The sequence below is a fragment of the Coturnix japonica genome, chromosome 5 (assembly GCF_054131305.1).
Source record: "Coturnix japonica strain WE chromosome 5, WE-NBRP24, whole genome shotgun sequence".
Classification (NCBI taxonomy): Eukaryota; Metazoa; Chordata; class Aves; order Galliformes; family Phasianidae; genus Coturnix; species Coturnix japonica.
This window is the reverse complement of record NC_140667.1, coordinates 24,404,173-24,420,245: the sequence shown is the minus strand read 5'-3', so window position 1 is coordinate 24,420,245 and position 16,073 is coordinate 24,404,173. Positions and strand designations below refer to the sequence as shown.

Here is a 16,073-nt window from a genome sequence, read left to right as displayed (position 1 = left end):
ACTGATTTGGCTCTTATTTTTATGGGTACTAAGAGCTACAAAGTAGAAAGATGAAGCTGTTGAACGGAAGTAAGGCGCCAGGGGGGGCCCCCATCAGCATCCATTCCCTAGAAGGGCACTTCAGCTTGATGAACAGTTACCCACAGTCCCAGTAAGAGCAAACAATGCTTTTCTGATGAGTTATTAGCTTCACTATGTTGCAGAAAGGGGCAAAGCATCAAGTGGCAAATGGTCAGTTCCCTAACCCCCCCCCCTTTTTTTTCTCCTCTGTTCTCAGTAATTTAAGAAACACCTTATTAAGAAACACCTCAAAAAACATTTGCCAAATGGTTTCATTTCAGATGTCACAGTCTAATCAAAGCCTTGACTTCACTTAGTGCCCTCTGCTTACTTAAAAGTACCTTAAAAATACTAATCCTAGCTCTGTTTTAAATGGAGACTGCGACAAAGCACAACAGAGTTGACACCATCTTGCATCAGCAATTTCCTCTTGCACAGATTTGGATGAAGAGCAGAAGGGGAGCAAAGTCTACCCTTTCTAATGGTATCAGAGCACTAATGCATTCACAAAAGGGTAGGCAGGCAAATCAATACAGAAACAAATATCTTCAGAGATACCGAGTAACGTGCAGGCAGAACTAGTGCTACACCAAGGAAGTAGTCACAGTAGATAACTGGTGATAAACAAGGTATGTACAAAACATTTATTTCCCCCCATTTAGTTTATAAAAAAAAAAACTGAGCTTGAGATTTCAGCATTTCATATGACAGTATTTGCTCACCTAGTATTTAGTATTAGAAGTATTATTATTTGCTGAGCTTACAAATGCTGAGTTACCTTTCCTGTCACTGTTTCATCCTAACACATCCAAATAGCTTTTCTATGCCTTTTTTTTTTTTAAATAACATTAGTTTTTGCATTTAAGGCATTAAACATCTCACTCTTCTTAACATCTTTCAAGTGTTTAAGTTGTTGTGTTTTTTATTTTTTATTTTTTTAAATCCTCAGTGTATTGTAGAAAGGACCGAGCCCAGCCATAGCTGATCTAAGCATCCAGTACTAGTTCTGTGGTAGGATGTGCTGAACAGTTGCTACAGGATCCACGTGGAGAACAGGGCAAGCGGATACCTCAATTCCTTTAATTGACCAGTGGAATGTTTTGAAGCTTGCAATCCAAACTATGCATCCTAGTGGGTAACAAACATTCTGATGAAGTCTGCTCCAACTTACTAGGAGACTCCATGAGCATCTCTTCTACTTGCATTTTCTCATTCAACATCTTTTAGTTATGCTAGGTACATAGTGTGATATACAGCAATGGCAGAAAATATCAGTAACCAACTGGAGAGTTCTGCAACAGGACAGTTCTCCAATGAGATGAGAGTCCTAAACGTTTAAGAGCTCAGAAGCTGATGGGTAGAATGTTATGCTCAGATGCATTATAAGATCTTATTCAATCATCTGGATTCTACTAGCTAACAACAACCTGACCCACATTCTAAAGCACAGACAGCACAAATATTTACATGAGAGAAACAGTATTTACAAGTGAGATCCCAGATACTTCTGATTTTACCTAACCCATAGACAGTCCTCTACGGTTTCCAAGAGCTTGAGCTTTTTTCTTCTTTCTCTCCTGCTCGTGCTTCTCCCGCCTGTCTTCCCTGAAGGAGAAAAAGGAGAGGGACCTTTTTTCAGATTACAGTAAGAGCAAAAATAGAAGCAACATCAGGAATATGAAGTTAACCAAGGCTTAATATCTGTTTGAGCAATGTGCAACATTAGCCATGCAAAAAACAAAACAAAACAACCCACCTGTTCTACTTAGTCTAAATGTTTAGATTCAATTGAAATCTTATGCTTAGATGTACAGGTCTAACACTCAAGGCAATATCTCATATACATCCAGTTGCTTTTGAGCTCAGTCTCCCAGTGCTAGAATTGATAGCTTTCCACAGAAAGAGATCTATCAAATCCATAGCTGCTAGGATAGTTATTGAACTACAAAACAAATACAAGAAGTATTCTTTCCTAAACTGTATACTTTAAAGCTCAAAGAGCTCAATGAATCATCACATGACTTTAAATGACACTTTTAATGAAAAGCTACTGTTGTACTGACCTTGTCTGGAGACGTGGCTGTTTGTAGTCTCTCTTATATGAGGTGATGCTGTTGTTGACAGACTTCTTTGGGGGAGCATTTTCTTTAAGTTCTCCCCAAGGTTTTAGTCGTCCTATATATTAGAGGCAAAGGGAAGACACTGAATTACTACATTTAGCGACAGTACGCTTAAACTTCTTGTACATTTTACACTAGCTGGCTTGTGGCCTTTAGGACAAAATGCCTCTTGAGCTGCATAATATATTAGCAGTATATATATTCAGTATAACACAAGAACATTTACTCCTATTTATGAATTTTTTGTTGGAGATTTTTCCTTCAGGAGGGAGGGAGGCTCTTAAAACATACTTAAAAGTAGAACTTTCACATCAGTGCACAAGCTATGTGGAAACCTCAAGAAAAAGGGTAAAAAGAGCCAATTCACACCACAATATAGGAAGTTTGCTCAGTGGCTTATTTTATGAACACTTTGCTGTAAGGAACATGACCAGTGCAGGATCATAGTACCTTTATGTGGTTGATATCGAAGCGGCCTTGAAAGACTTGCTTGGAGATCAAATACCTTCCTGGTGCTTGATGATTCTGCAGACTGAGCTGCAAACTTGAACGGGGTAACAGCTACAAAAGGCAGCAAGATATCATGCTTACTAATAGTGGCAGGAATATCAGCGTACATAGCAACTTGGAGAGTGCCGGAGGACCACCAAGACTAAAGAGTCATTAAACACTGCCTCCTACCACCAAAGACAAGGTTGCAAACAGCTCACCAGCAAGAGGAAGCTCTCAGATCTAGACAGGGCAGAAGTCATGAAATATCTTTACGCTCTGCTTTTAAATAGCATTCTGCTAAGCAGCAGATCTGCTACACCTCAAGTGTGCACATATGAAACAAAGGCGTGGACATGAATTCCTCTTTGGGTGTACATTCAGTGATGCTTGGCTGAATGCTTATGGAGGCCAAACAGCAGTTGTGAGCACAGTGCATCAATGTGCTTTGCTGTTGCAGATTCCTAGTGAGCAGAAGACTTATTTTCCCTACAGATAGGGTTTTATAGCATTTTGGATTCCAAACTAACTAGGGTTGCTGATGTAATAATATCAGATTGTCTTGTGTCCATCCCAGAAAAATGAAAACACTGAGAAGACATCAACAACACATCTGCAGTGCACACTTCTCCCCATACATGTCACATGAAGCTTTTACCATGTGCTCCACAACCTTTTAAAGTTTTTTTTAATCTCTCCCAGTATGTTAGCCTTTCCTGTAAGTAGCCAGGTATTCAAAGTCTTTGCACTTACTCTGTGTTTAAATCCTACCTACTCTAATGATCAAGAAACTGGAAATTGAGGGAAATAAACTACTCCAGTTTCTATAGAATCACTCATGTATTTGTGAATGAAATTTAAATGTATAACCTAATAGTGAGTAGGTTCACAAGTTATACAAACATTCAGTACAACACATCTTGATGTGAAAAAGACAAGTATTTACTATTTACCTTTTAATGCAGGAAGATCATTATTTCTTGTGCTTCTCTTGCTGTTTTTTGCATTTAAGGGTTCACAGCTTTTCTGGCTATCAGGTGTGCAGATCTCTTCCACGTATGGAGACATCCGAGATGGAGTCTTAGTAAGAGAACGTTTGTGCTCATTATCTTTTGTGGCTTCAGAGAACCTGAAAGTTATTAGAGATAATCAAGACAAAGTCACCTGCAAGGAATGCACAAGCAATATCACAAAACAAAGAGCAAGTGTTGCACTTACAATGAAACTGATGACTAGTAAAGATATTCACAGGTCTATCATTAACATCTGTAAATAACAGTAGAAATTTTAAAGAGATGACTATCTTGTTATTTCAGAGATCAAATATATTTGGATGCAATAAGCTAACTGTATACTAACAACTGTGTGCTGCAAATCTAAATATACACATTTTTTTTAATACATGTGTGAAATTGTGAAATAAATTTAAAATCTTTTGTGAATTAATAGTCTCATTAATTTCAGACAAACAACATGGAAATACATTCTGAAAGAGCTTCCTTCTACACGCTGCTAAAGAATCAAGAGGGGCTGCAGCAGGGAGGGGAAAAAAAACCACCAACAAAACACACGCAACACAAAGCACTAAAGACAGAATGAGTTATTTTCATTTGTTATCATCTCCACAGGAAGGAAAAAAAATGTGCAGAGTAATTGAGATATGATAAATAGGAAGAGAAAGCATGGAAATCAAAATTAGCACATTCAGAATAGAATGGAAGTGTCTAGACTGAGTCTGAGAATTCCAGATTGGATGTTCCTTGAAATACGAACAATCAAATCACATGACAGCAAAAGTTACAAATCCCATAACATAAATAACTCATTAGGAGTTGGTCAATATTAGAAGACGTACTGACTTACCAGTAGGAAAAAAAAAACCAACACAAATACACAATATTTATTCAGGAGCCAAAAAATAGTCCTGACAAATATTCACTTGGCACACAAGTGTTAGGATGTGAAGGATATGAGAAAAATTCAAAGGAATGCAATAGAGACACCAGATCAACCTGCCATTAGTAGGGTGATAAGTATTTATACATATTTATACCTATGGATACAGGATATCCAAAGCTAAACTTCAGCTGCTGTAGAAATCCAAGTGAAAGCAAGTGGCTGGTGTTAGTACAACCATTGTGTGTGTGTTAGTACAACCATTAGAAGCCAGGAAAAACAACAGAAACAATCACTTTTGCTGAAAGGAAACGTGTGCAAAAGAATACTTTTAAGGACTGTATATTCAATTCTTTAAGAAGATTTTTGTTCTAGACCCAAGAAAAATCACTATTAAGCATTAAAAGAGTTATTTATGACAAAAATAAAAGTAAAAAAAAAATAATCAGGAGATGTTAATGTGATTGCTTATTTCTGGATATAGTGAAATGTGCATAGAATCTTAAAAGCAAACAAGGTGAGGCTTAATAACATCAGGTATGAGCTCATCTATTTAGCAAGTCATGACAACTTTCTGGTATCAGTTTGGTTCCCATGTGCTAAAAGCAACCTGCTTATGTCAGTTGATCACAAGATGAAGCCCTATTATGATGTGAGCACCGAGTATTTGTAGTCCACTGCAAGCTTCACTTGGAATACTGCATTGAGTTCTAGTTCAGTCATCTCAAAGAGGAATTAATCCAAATATAGGAGGTACTATTAAGTTACTGACAAAACTGAATGACTACACAGTAAGAGGAAAAAAAATGGGCTTGGGTTGCTTAGAGAAATGAAAGCTGGAAGCGAGGCAAGTTTCCTCTACAGTCAAACAGCTGAATAAAGAATTAAGATAAAAATCTTTACTGTATTGCCTAAAGCTGTCAGTTCTATCTTTCAGCCTAGCATTATATCTGTATCTGGGTCACACTTGGAATAGTAATAAAGCAGTCAAATCAGTCTGTTTATTACTTTAAGAGTGTCATATTATATTACTAATAGATAGGTTCATTCTTATTACCTGACATTCATTTTGGTTGTCGAGAGAACAGAAGGATTAAATGAAGATTTCCTTGACAAAATACTTTGACATCCAGTGTTCAAACTGCGTGGTGAGCGTCGAAGGTTACTCGGAGTACAAGTGCCAGAGAATCTGCCTCGTTCTGGATTGGGGCTGAATAAGAGTGTTTTGCCACTGGTGCATTTCTAGGGAAAAGTAAATCACAAATCAGCACAATCTGCTAAGTTTTTCCATTGAGAAGGTAGTTGTAAGAAGCAGGGAAATGATAGTATGTAGAACAACTGTACAGACTCTTATGGTTAAAAAGGGAATGGGAAGGAAGTGTTTTAATCTTAAGATTTTATATCATTAAATTCATCCGAAAGCATAGACTGTAAAATTGCTACAGAATGCCTTTTTCTAGTGCCCTTAAATGATTTGGGTTTTATTAGCCAACACCTGTCAAAATCATTTCTCTTAAACACACATTCACACACTGTATGCCATAAAGAACAAGAAACGTAAGTTCAGGAGTTCAGTGTTACTATTTGGGTACATCCATTAACATTCACCTATTCACTGACATGTTGCTGTTGTTTTTATAAGCTTGCCATGCCCAGAAAGAGGCTTCCTTTGCAGGTGCTATACATGCACTAACTCAAAGCCACTGTGAAGCTACATATGTTACCTACTAACAGAGTCATGTGTAGTCATTGAACAAAGGTTCTTTAAGGCACAATGAAAACCTTTGTTTAATCCCTGTTTGCTTGTTTTTTGGAAAACATCCCTTAGGTTATGTTCTGCAGCAATTAAAAAAATGCCTGTTAACAGAAGTTCCAGGGGACCCTTTCACAAGTAATTGAGAGTTACATATTACACAAGATTATTAAACTATTTATTGTTTCCTGTAACTATTTGTAACCATACTCCTTTAATATATGAGTTACATAAAACTACAGAGAAACTGCATGGAACCAGTTATGTAGGACTCCAATCATAATACTCCAGTCGTAATACTCCATCCCACATGCACAAGGCCAGCTTCTGAACTGCTCTGAACAGACTCTGTGGGAAACTTAAAGAGAGCCCTTGAGGAAATAAGAATATGGCAACAATGAATGTCTTCATTTGTTAGCACTTACTTTGGCTTCATTGAGGGAGCTGCTGCAGTTCTCAAGCTTTTTTTTCTTCCTCTCAATGTAATCAGCAATGGACTCCATTTTCTTGAAGTGAGCTTCATGCAGCCTTTTAAAGTCTAAGAAGTTCCAAAAATAATGAAGAGTTGTGCATCTGACAGACTCCTAAGGAAGCCTGCTACTTCACAGGAAGTTTACAGCACCTATTGTTATGGCCTCAAAGACCTTATTCCTCTAAATAAAGTTGGGGTACCCACAGGTAACTGAACAGTATGCAACAACATCTACATCAACTGCACAGTTGGTTACATGGTAGATGCTCTACAGAATTCCATGGTCAAAGGAAAAAGATAAATATTCCCATAGTGAAGTAATAAAAAATAAAGTGAGTGTATTCTACAAAATGATGAACTGTTATCACAACTGTTCTATTGAAAAAGTAAAAACTAAACAAGTGGGAATCAGGAGTCACAGCACACCTTCCTACTCTTTGTTGCTTTGAAAATTATGAAAGCATTATATCTAGAAGACACCAAATATGCAAGTGGGAAGATAAACATCAGTGTAACTTTAGAGTCCTGGGTTTCTTTTGTTGTTTTTTTGGGGGCTGATTTGGGTGGGGTTTTTTTTTTTTGCACTTTCTAAAGAGAAAACAGTCTCATGGTCCATAGAAACCAGATTTATATTTTTTGCAGAGCCTGTAATTCATCTCTCTTCACACACAGGCAATACTTTCTATTTTTAAGCATGGAAGATTATCTTACTTGGTGTCGTAGCTTTCAGCCCTGTTTTCCCAGGTTTAGATGCACTGCCAACAGGCAAAGGAGTCTTTTTTCCTGCAGGATGAGGATCACCTGGCACAGGAAGATTAAACAAAACTGTTACAACTACTAGAAAAATATTGCAACATCATTACAGCCTTTTATTAAAGCACTTGTGAAAAAATATACCTCATATCCTTGAAGTGGCTTAGGTTTCAGGAAATAAAAACCTCATTTAAAATAGGTAAGTCCTAAGTATCTCAAAAGCCTTTTAAATGATACACAAGAGCATGATTAAAACCCTAACAAACTACAAAGTGAAAAACAAATTTGACAATCACACCAGGTTATTTTCTCTCTCCATACTGAAGTATTTCACAGGAGGAGTTAACGAGAGAACTTTGCTTGTAGTAAGCAAATACAACTCACAGGTCTTTATCCAGTTAATAAGCTCATGTTTGTAAAATATTGATAAGCGAAAAAGGAGCATCTTTTAACTGGCCTTTCTGCCACCTCCTTAAATAGAAACACAAGAGCCTAAGCTCTTTCAATCACCCCTGTCTTCAGGTCAGTACTATGGCAATACAACATACAAAGTCTTCCACTAAATGTAGTTATAGTTTTTCCTCTATCACACAGCCATCTTACCATCTGAAATTACTGCTGAGAGGAAAAAGACATTAAAGCAATATAGATACTTGTGGTTATGGGAAGAGATGAGCGCTGCTTCAAGTGTCAGTGGGAAGGTAATTTTTTTTTTTTTAAATATTTTATTTGCTTTTAACAGAAGCTTCATAGAAAACTTTCATTTCCTTAATTAGCTTTGAAGTTACATATGACCTCTGATAAGAATGCCCCTTAAATTCTATCAAACAGCAAAGACACCCATGGTACATCACAGGGACTGTTACATTTAACCTAACAGGAGGCGAACAATGGGCTGTGTCCAGAGATTTGTTGTGAATCTATTAATCAAGATAGGGAAGATAAACTTAATTCCTCTCTAGGTCAGCTGCTCGCACAAAGGACTAGAGGAGAAGCGAGACCATATTTTCAGTAGCATCATGCTCTAAGATCAAGAAAATCAGACATAAAAGCAATCCACCATTATACCGCCTAACAATATTTGTGTGTTAACAAACTAACAAGGGTATTGTCTGCATATCTTTTTATGCTAGCTCTAGCTCTACACCCAAGAAGGCAATGACAAAGCCCACTCATCCAAAGAAAGAAGAATAACAAGGCATATTCCAGAAGGCACTGATCCTAAACAAGCCCCTCAACCCCCCCCCCCCCCCCCCCCCAACCTCCACCCCCCTCATTTCCTGGCATTTTCAGAAAGGTAAAGATCACTAAACATGGCACTAAGACATTTACTTTTTAGGTTATTTTTTGTCCACAGATTTGAAGTACTACAAAGCTTATTTTTAAGGAAGTTTTTACTTACATTCTGCTCTAGTGCTTTTAGTAGAAGTCTTCTTTGTCTTCTCAGCAGCCACCACTCTTGGATTCTCATTAGCAATTTTTTTAGTAACTTGTTCCACATTTTGGAATACCATTTTTCCCTTTTCACAGTCAACCTGAGGCACCTCATTCTCTTTTGTTTCGGAATGCCCCTGCAGTTAAGCATACTTCATTAAACAATTTGTTCCAACTGGGTATAAGGAAAGGATCTCGTTCTGAGAGCAGCTAGTCAGTGAAACGGGTGTCTAGAGAGGTGGTGTATAAAAAAAAGTTATAAAAAAAAAACAGCTTATGTAAAGCCCCAAGCAGTATGATTTCACCTCATAGCATGCCCTGCTTTCAGGGGGAGATTGAGCAAGAGACTTTCTGAAATGCAACTGAATTTAACCTAGGAAATGTTTATAATTATCAGTATTAAGGCTCTAATCTGCATGATTGAAACATTTCAGCATAACGTTCCTTTTATTAACAAAACTATATTCAAGAAAAAAAATCACTCAATTTCTACATTGCTTTTGACTATTATAGCTTTAGTTACCACTGGCTTTCATTTACTCATGCTGCGAAGACCAACGCCTCTCATCTCATCTTTTCCCTCTAACTCCCTACCATGAAGTTTTCTGCACAGTTTTGACTTCACCCTCTCACTCATCCAAATCCCAAAGCTGCTTAATATTCAGATACTACGATGAACTAGTGAAATCAGTCCTACACCCAGTGTAGGTAACCATGCATTTCCTCAGGAGGATTTCTATTTTTTAGACTAATCACACAAGTCATTCCTGTTCATTATGGAGTGGCGTGCAGTCCAATTAGACAATACCTGTGGTAGAAAGTAATTGTTTTCTGTACACCTGCATACAAAAATGAAACCCTTACCTGCTAATCTGGTAGCACAATTAACCAAGCCTTTTTCTTTTTGTTTTTAAATCTCCAGTTTCATTGGAAGACACAGACACACAAAAGAAAGCAACACAAATTACCTCCGTCTCAGCAGAGGACCCTGTGTTTTCTTCACTGTCATTAGTTTCCATATCAGAGCTCTTCTTTTTCCTGGTTACTTTCTTTTCTTTACATCTTTTTGTGACGAAACATGCTGGATTAGGTATAAATTCGGAGTCCATTGAAGGAGATGAACTTTTTTCAGAACTCTGTATCGGAAAAGCACCATAACATGTAATAGACACACAGGAGATAAGTAGTGCCCGAAGGGGCAGCTTCAACACTAGTGGTGGAAAAGGCACTTCACACAGGTGAAAGCAAGAGTACACTTTAATAGTAGAGTAACTGGCAGTATCTAGATTTCCTGAAACACCTTCACTCCATTTCCATGGAAAAGCTACATAATAAAATAATTGTAGAACTTATATTCAGCAAATATGGGGATGGGCCCAGGGTCTCATCCAGCCTGGCCTTGAAACCTCCAAGGTCACAGTATCCTGCAGGCAACTGGGCACATCCCCCTCTGGGCAGCTTGTTCCATCACTTCATCACTGTCAGTTAAAAATCTTCCCCAACATCTAATCTAAATCTCCCTTCCTTTAGTTCACAACCATTGCCCCCTTGTCTTGTCACTATGTACCCACGTAAAAAGCTGATTTCCTTCATGTTTATAAGCTCCCTTTGAATACTGTAAAGCTCCAATGAGGTCTCTCTGCTGCTTTCTCTTTTGCTTTTGTTATAATGCCAGTTTAACTGAATTGCAGATGTAAAATACTTGGGGTTTAGTTAGTACAGAACTTAAACCTTAGTGTTTACAGGGAATAGTTTTGTACTGATACTAACAGATACATTTAAGGCAGAATTAATGCCTTCTGTTGCTTAAGAGGGCGTATCAAACGTTCACATATCTATCAACATGTGAGCACATTAAACTAAAAGCACTATAAAAAAGTGCTTTTATTACAATTAACATCGTGCTAAAAAACCAATATTTGTAAACGGTAGAGCACAACAAAGTAACAAAGTTTAACAAAGTGTTCTTTCTGAAAAAGAAGGGCTGCCTTATTATTTATTACCGTATTTTCATTCCCTTGCACTCTTCCTTGGAAGTGCTGCTTCAGCGCTTTCAGCAGTTTATCTGCCTGCAGAGAAAGAAAGCAAAGCAGCACATGAACTAAACGCTGCACGGAGCCATCAAACAAACAGGACGCTGCCCAATCCCAAACCCAAACCCAGACCCAGCCCCAGCCCGCACAGACGTTTGTGAGCCCCTTGTTCCCCCGCTCACCCTGAGGTTGGCCTTCAGGCCGGCAGCCTTGGCGACCTGCTGCAGCTCCACGTACTTGAGCGCGTCCAAGGCCTGGAGCTGTGAGGGCAGCGCCATCATCGCTGCTCCGCCAACCGCCGCTCTTCGAATCACGCGCTTAACCGACGCGCAGCTCCTCGATCCCACCCCCGCCGTTCGAACTGACCCGCCGCGTCCTGCCATTGGTTTGGCCGGGTGAGGGAGGCGGGATTAACCGCACTGTGATCGCTCACTGGCTGCCGAGGCCCCCAGCGCTGTGTTTTTCAAGCGCGATTGGCCCCGTAAACTCGGGGCCGTAATTCTCGCCCTCTCTTTCTTGATTGGGCGGCAGAACGAGGCGAGGATTGACGGCTTTACTGCCCAATAGCAGCGCCCTCATGGCGAGGTGGAGGAGGCGGGGGACGCGCTCCAGCGGCGGAGATGGCGGTGAGGCGGCACCTGCAGCGCTTCATCGAGGAGCCGCAGCGGTTCTTGGAGGAGCCGCAGATCCGCGGCACGATCGTGGTGGAGCGGCCGCTCCCCCCTGAGCCTCCCCCGGCTCCACCTGCTCCGGCTCCGGAGGCGCCGCGGTGTTGCGAGCTGCGGCCGGAGGATTCCGCCGTGTTCCAGTGCCGCGGGTGCTGGGCGGTGCTGAGCGACTCGCTGCATCTGTGCGCCATGGAGGAGCAGCGCCTCGGGCTCCTCGTGTGCCTCAGTCAGTGCTGCGGGACGGGGCGGGGATGGGGCCGCGCGCTGCTGCTACACGAGCTAATCCTCTGTCCGCAGGAGTCACCGGCAACGTGATGTGCGAGGAGACGCTCTTGGTCGGACTGGATGGAGCCCTGATGGGATGGTGCGTAGCAACAGCTTTATACAGCACGTTAAATGCCCTTATACAGTGCATTGCAGTCTTACGTGTTTTACTGCCCTGATAGAGGCAGCGATGCAGTGTCCTCTGACAAGTGAGCAGCAGTATCCGTGCTTTCAGAAGCTTTTTTTAATAATATAATTGTTTTGTGTTTCCTTTCAGTACGTACAACACGCTGTCCTGTCGGTCGTGTGGCTCGGCTGTGGGCATTGTTCTTTATTCTGCCTTCAGAGAGCTGGCCTATCTCCGAGGCTTCTTCTGTTTCTTCAAGGACAGCATCTTCTGGTAGGTGCCCTGCCCTGGCTTCTGATGGTCAGGGACTTCATGGCAAGCTGCAAGTTATTCCAGCTGAATACAGCCAACATACCTAACAAAAGCTGCTTTATTTCTGACTCAGAGCATCACTGTGGGATTTTAATGTTCTGTTCTAGTTTTATGTTGTCATAATTCCATCTGATCCACCTCATACTTTTTGAGTCTCCTCATCTTACATCAAAGTTTTAATTGAGCTATTTGCGGTGCTGAGACTCCTTCAGTTCCAGGTCCACTTAACTAACGTGAGCTATCAAAACAAGTCTGCGATAGATGGATCTGATTATAGAATCACAGAATTGTTTGAGTTGGAAGGGGCCTTTACAGGCCATCTCTTCATCTAGTCCAACTCCCCTGCTCCTAACAGGGACACCTACAGCTACAGCAGGGTGCTCAGAGCCTGGTCCAGCCTGACCTGGAGTGTCTCCAGGGACAGAACATCCACCTCAGCTCTGAGCAACCTGTGCCAGTGCCTCAATTGATACCGAGAGGATTTCATGATTTGGAAGTAAACATGTTATTCTATGCAGAACTTTAGGGAACAGTTTTATCTGCTTTAAAATCAGCTTAAATAGTCTGTCTAAATGAGTGCAACTTGTTTGCAACTTTTTTTCTTGTTTTACCCACTTGTTTTCCAGTTATCTCTTAAAAAGCAAAATGATAATTGAAGCTTCTAAAGTGAAATTTCCTGCTGTGACCTTAAAGGATCAAATGGAGAAAGTAAGGTTTCCACGTGACTTTGTATGAAAATAGCATGCAATACTAATATTTCTTGATTTGAAGTATTTTTAATTGGCCAGAAACATAATATTACTGTATCTGCAACACAGACCAAGTTCTAGCTAATCTTCTGACGTAAGTGTGCTGTTTACTTTCTTCTTTAGTGAATGTGTATGGGGCTTTTTATCTACCTAAATGTTGCCAAGAGGGAAGGGTACTTCTCTACATGTTGAAAACGAAACAAACAAAGAGAATCCTTTTAAAATGAAACTTTTCCTAACTATTGCTACCTGTGTTGTGTATTGCTACGTGGAATTGAAAAGCCACTGTTGAAGAATTAAAAAAATATATACACATTTGTTAGATTGAAATGGATTTCAGTGTTTTTATATAGGAAGTGACACTAAAATGCAAAAATGCCATGCAGGCATAAGTTCCCCTGAAGCTGAGATAGATTATTTTGAGGTGAAAGTACGAGTGCTTCATTGCAAACATGTGTTGTGGCGTTTTAGAGAAGCTGTGCATTGATCAGAGCAAGTGTTAGACTCTATTCTTTGCTTTTTAAAATATATCTTAAAGATACATCATTAAGATGTGAAGATAAAAAGATCTATCTTGCCTACGGTGCTTTTCATGTGTTAACTTCAACCCCAGACTCTAGAAATGGCATTTTTAAGGGGTTGTCCCAAACCAATGCTGTCACAGTCTCCAAATCTCACTATGTAAAAACATGTAACTAGAAAACATGGCCCTGATTACAGCCAAGCTCCAGCAACTCTAAGTGGAGCGTTTCAGTGCATCTCTGACACTAGTTATGCTGACCCACATTCATTTCTTTCTAGCGCAGGTTTGTGATTCGAGTCTTGGTTAGTTTTGGCTTTTCTAGACATAGAACATAAAGAAAGTCCAGCATCGTTTTCCGTTTTGAAAGTCATCTGCTCTTTAGCCACTAAAAGTGGGATGCGTATCATTAAACACCCAGAACTTTTGCCCTCTAATTTTACAATTCCCATCTCTTTTTTGTTCTTAGCTGAAAGAAGACCTTGTGAATGCACACGTGCGTGTCGATTTGCTGATGAAGAAAGTGGAACAACTGAAACAAAATAACATGGCAGAAAACAGAGCTCTGCATCACATGCAATTGCCCTAATGCCAGGACATGCAATAGTCGATACTAAGAAAGAACATGTCATTTTAAAGAACTGCCGGAGTCATTTCTGCAGCTCTGCTGAGTTTCATCATTTTGATGAAGTAAGGCACCAGATGGCTGATCTGTCATTTTATTGCACACAGAAAGAACTGGCACTTCAGTGCATCTCTTCAATCTAAGGGGAACACCTGAAAATCCAACATGAACAGCTCACTCGTGCAGCACATAATTCTCTAAGTCTGTATTACTTTGGCTGTGATTCTCCATAATGACTTGAAGAGGACAGAACACTTTTTGCAACAATAAAATCAGGCCTATAGAACCATACAAAACACACTATCATAATGGTAATTGAGAGGAAGTGTTGTAATTTAAAGGTTTCTAAGGAGTTCTAAAGTTTTTGTTCTATCTTTTCATACACATGGAATATATTCATGGCAGCTCGCTGTTTGTCAAGTGGTTCATTAGCTGCATCTGGTATGGCAGACTTCTGAATAGCCTCCCAATGAATTCTTTGAAAGAATCTGCTTGTAAGTGTGGCCTGCAAAAGGAGCAAGTTAGCATTTCCTAGAAGCTGCACAGTTGTGCTTGGTGAATCTATATGGTGTAAAACTAACTGGAGCATGAGGTTATAGATTTCACCTTGAGGTACGATGCTGGCTTCTGCCAAAGTCATCTGGAAATGCAGATACGTGGATCAAGTTCTGTCTGCTCCATCAAGTTTAGTCTGTGAGCAGTTACCTTCAATAAATTTGAGCCTTTTTTGATTAAGACTTCTGGATTGTCTTAGTCTGTTCTGATTAAGCAATAACACAGCCTTGTTAAGAGCTGTTCTGCTGGGAAGGAAGCGGGTCTCTATTAAATTCCACAGCTGTGGATGGTTATTTTCAATGGTTATTATCTGTGTTTTACAACTTGTTTAAGTGCAGAAATGTGGTACTTTCCAATGACAGCTAAATTTGGGCTATCAAAACACCTGAAGGAAGCGTTACTCACTCTTAAGATCTGCTTCAATGCCTATAACGATAGATGCCTTTTCAGCGTGTGCTCTTGCCTGAACCCTTAACTAGAGAGCAGTTGTTTTTAATAGCTGTCACTTTATTCTCATGTAAAGTTTTGAGTTCTATTTGACTACTTCATGATCAAGAACAAGCAATTTATTTTTTTTTAAGACTTCATTATTTAAATTACATTAAAGGAACTGCTTGTATTTAACTGGGCTTTTGTCACTAAACACACTGTGCAAACACGCTCCCTATCAGGTGTTTTCCATTATGTAACTTCATCTCTGCATTACTTCTAAGTGGTGGTTACTTTTGTTGCATCAGTCTCAGAAACATGGTTGATAACGAGACCACTCACTTTTGCCCTTCTGTTTTTCACATTGACTCCTTCCTTGTCACAGAGCTTTACATTTGTACTGTGTACAATAGAAACAGCATTAAGTTCTCTTGCTTCATTTAGCAAAGAATCCACCCCCTGAGAGGAAAAGAAAGCAGCTGTTAGTTGCATTTTTATATATAATCTTTACAGTTGTAACTATTCTTTTTAATAAAAATGATGAAATTCACAAATATGCATTATACAGACCTTGAGTAGTATCACATGTGTTGTAAGCTCACTTTTAAACTGCATTTGGCTTATCTCTTCAACAGGGAAGACTTCAGCTCTACTGAGTCACTGTGTGGTCCTTTGTGTCTGCTCATCAAATGATGGCACTGACTACTGCCCAACAGACCTGCTGGCACTCACAGCAGTACAGTTTTCTAAGTAAAACCTGTTTTAAGAAGCAAACCACCTTAATTTAAACAAATAAAACGCAACTGTATTGTCA

At 39.7% G+C, this 16,073-nt stretch overlaps 2 protein-coding genes across 2 annotated transcripts; one reads left to right on the top strand and one right to left on the bottom strand.

The window, feature by feature from the left end:
* Positions 1-675: 675 nt before the first annotated feature.
* Positions 676-11,322, bottom strand: NUSAP1 (nucleolar and spindle associated protein 1). The gene is made up of 11 exons (XM_015864255.3): positions 11,193-11,322; positions 10,981-11,046; positions 9,946-10,113; positions 8,946-9,114; positions 7,502-7,591; positions 6,744-6,856; positions 5,623-5,807; positions 3,623-3,798; positions 2,631-2,741; positions 2,124-2,235; positions 676-1,665 (listed from the first exon to the last, which is right to left on the bottom strand). The coding sequence occupies exons 1-11, from the start codon at positions 11,289-11,291 to the stop codon at positions 1,578-1,580; spliced, it is 1,377 nt and encodes a 458-aa protein (XP_015719741.2). The 5' UTR covers positions 11,292-11,322; the 3' UTR covers positions 676-1,577.
* A 265-nt stretch (positions 11,323-11,587) lies between these two features.
* OIP5 (Opa interacting protein 5) lies at positions 11,588-15,010 on the top strand. Its single transcript, XM_015864266.3, is given in 6 exon segments — positions 11,588-11,904; positions 11,976-12,042; positions 12,220-12,342; positions 13,008-13,089; positions 14,120-14,207; positions 14,210-15,010. Coding segments are annotated over 6 exon segments (843 nt in total). The 5' UTR covers positions 11,588-11,630; the 3' UTR covers positions 14,419-15,010.
* Positions 15,011-16,073: the final 1,063 nt, after the last annotated feature.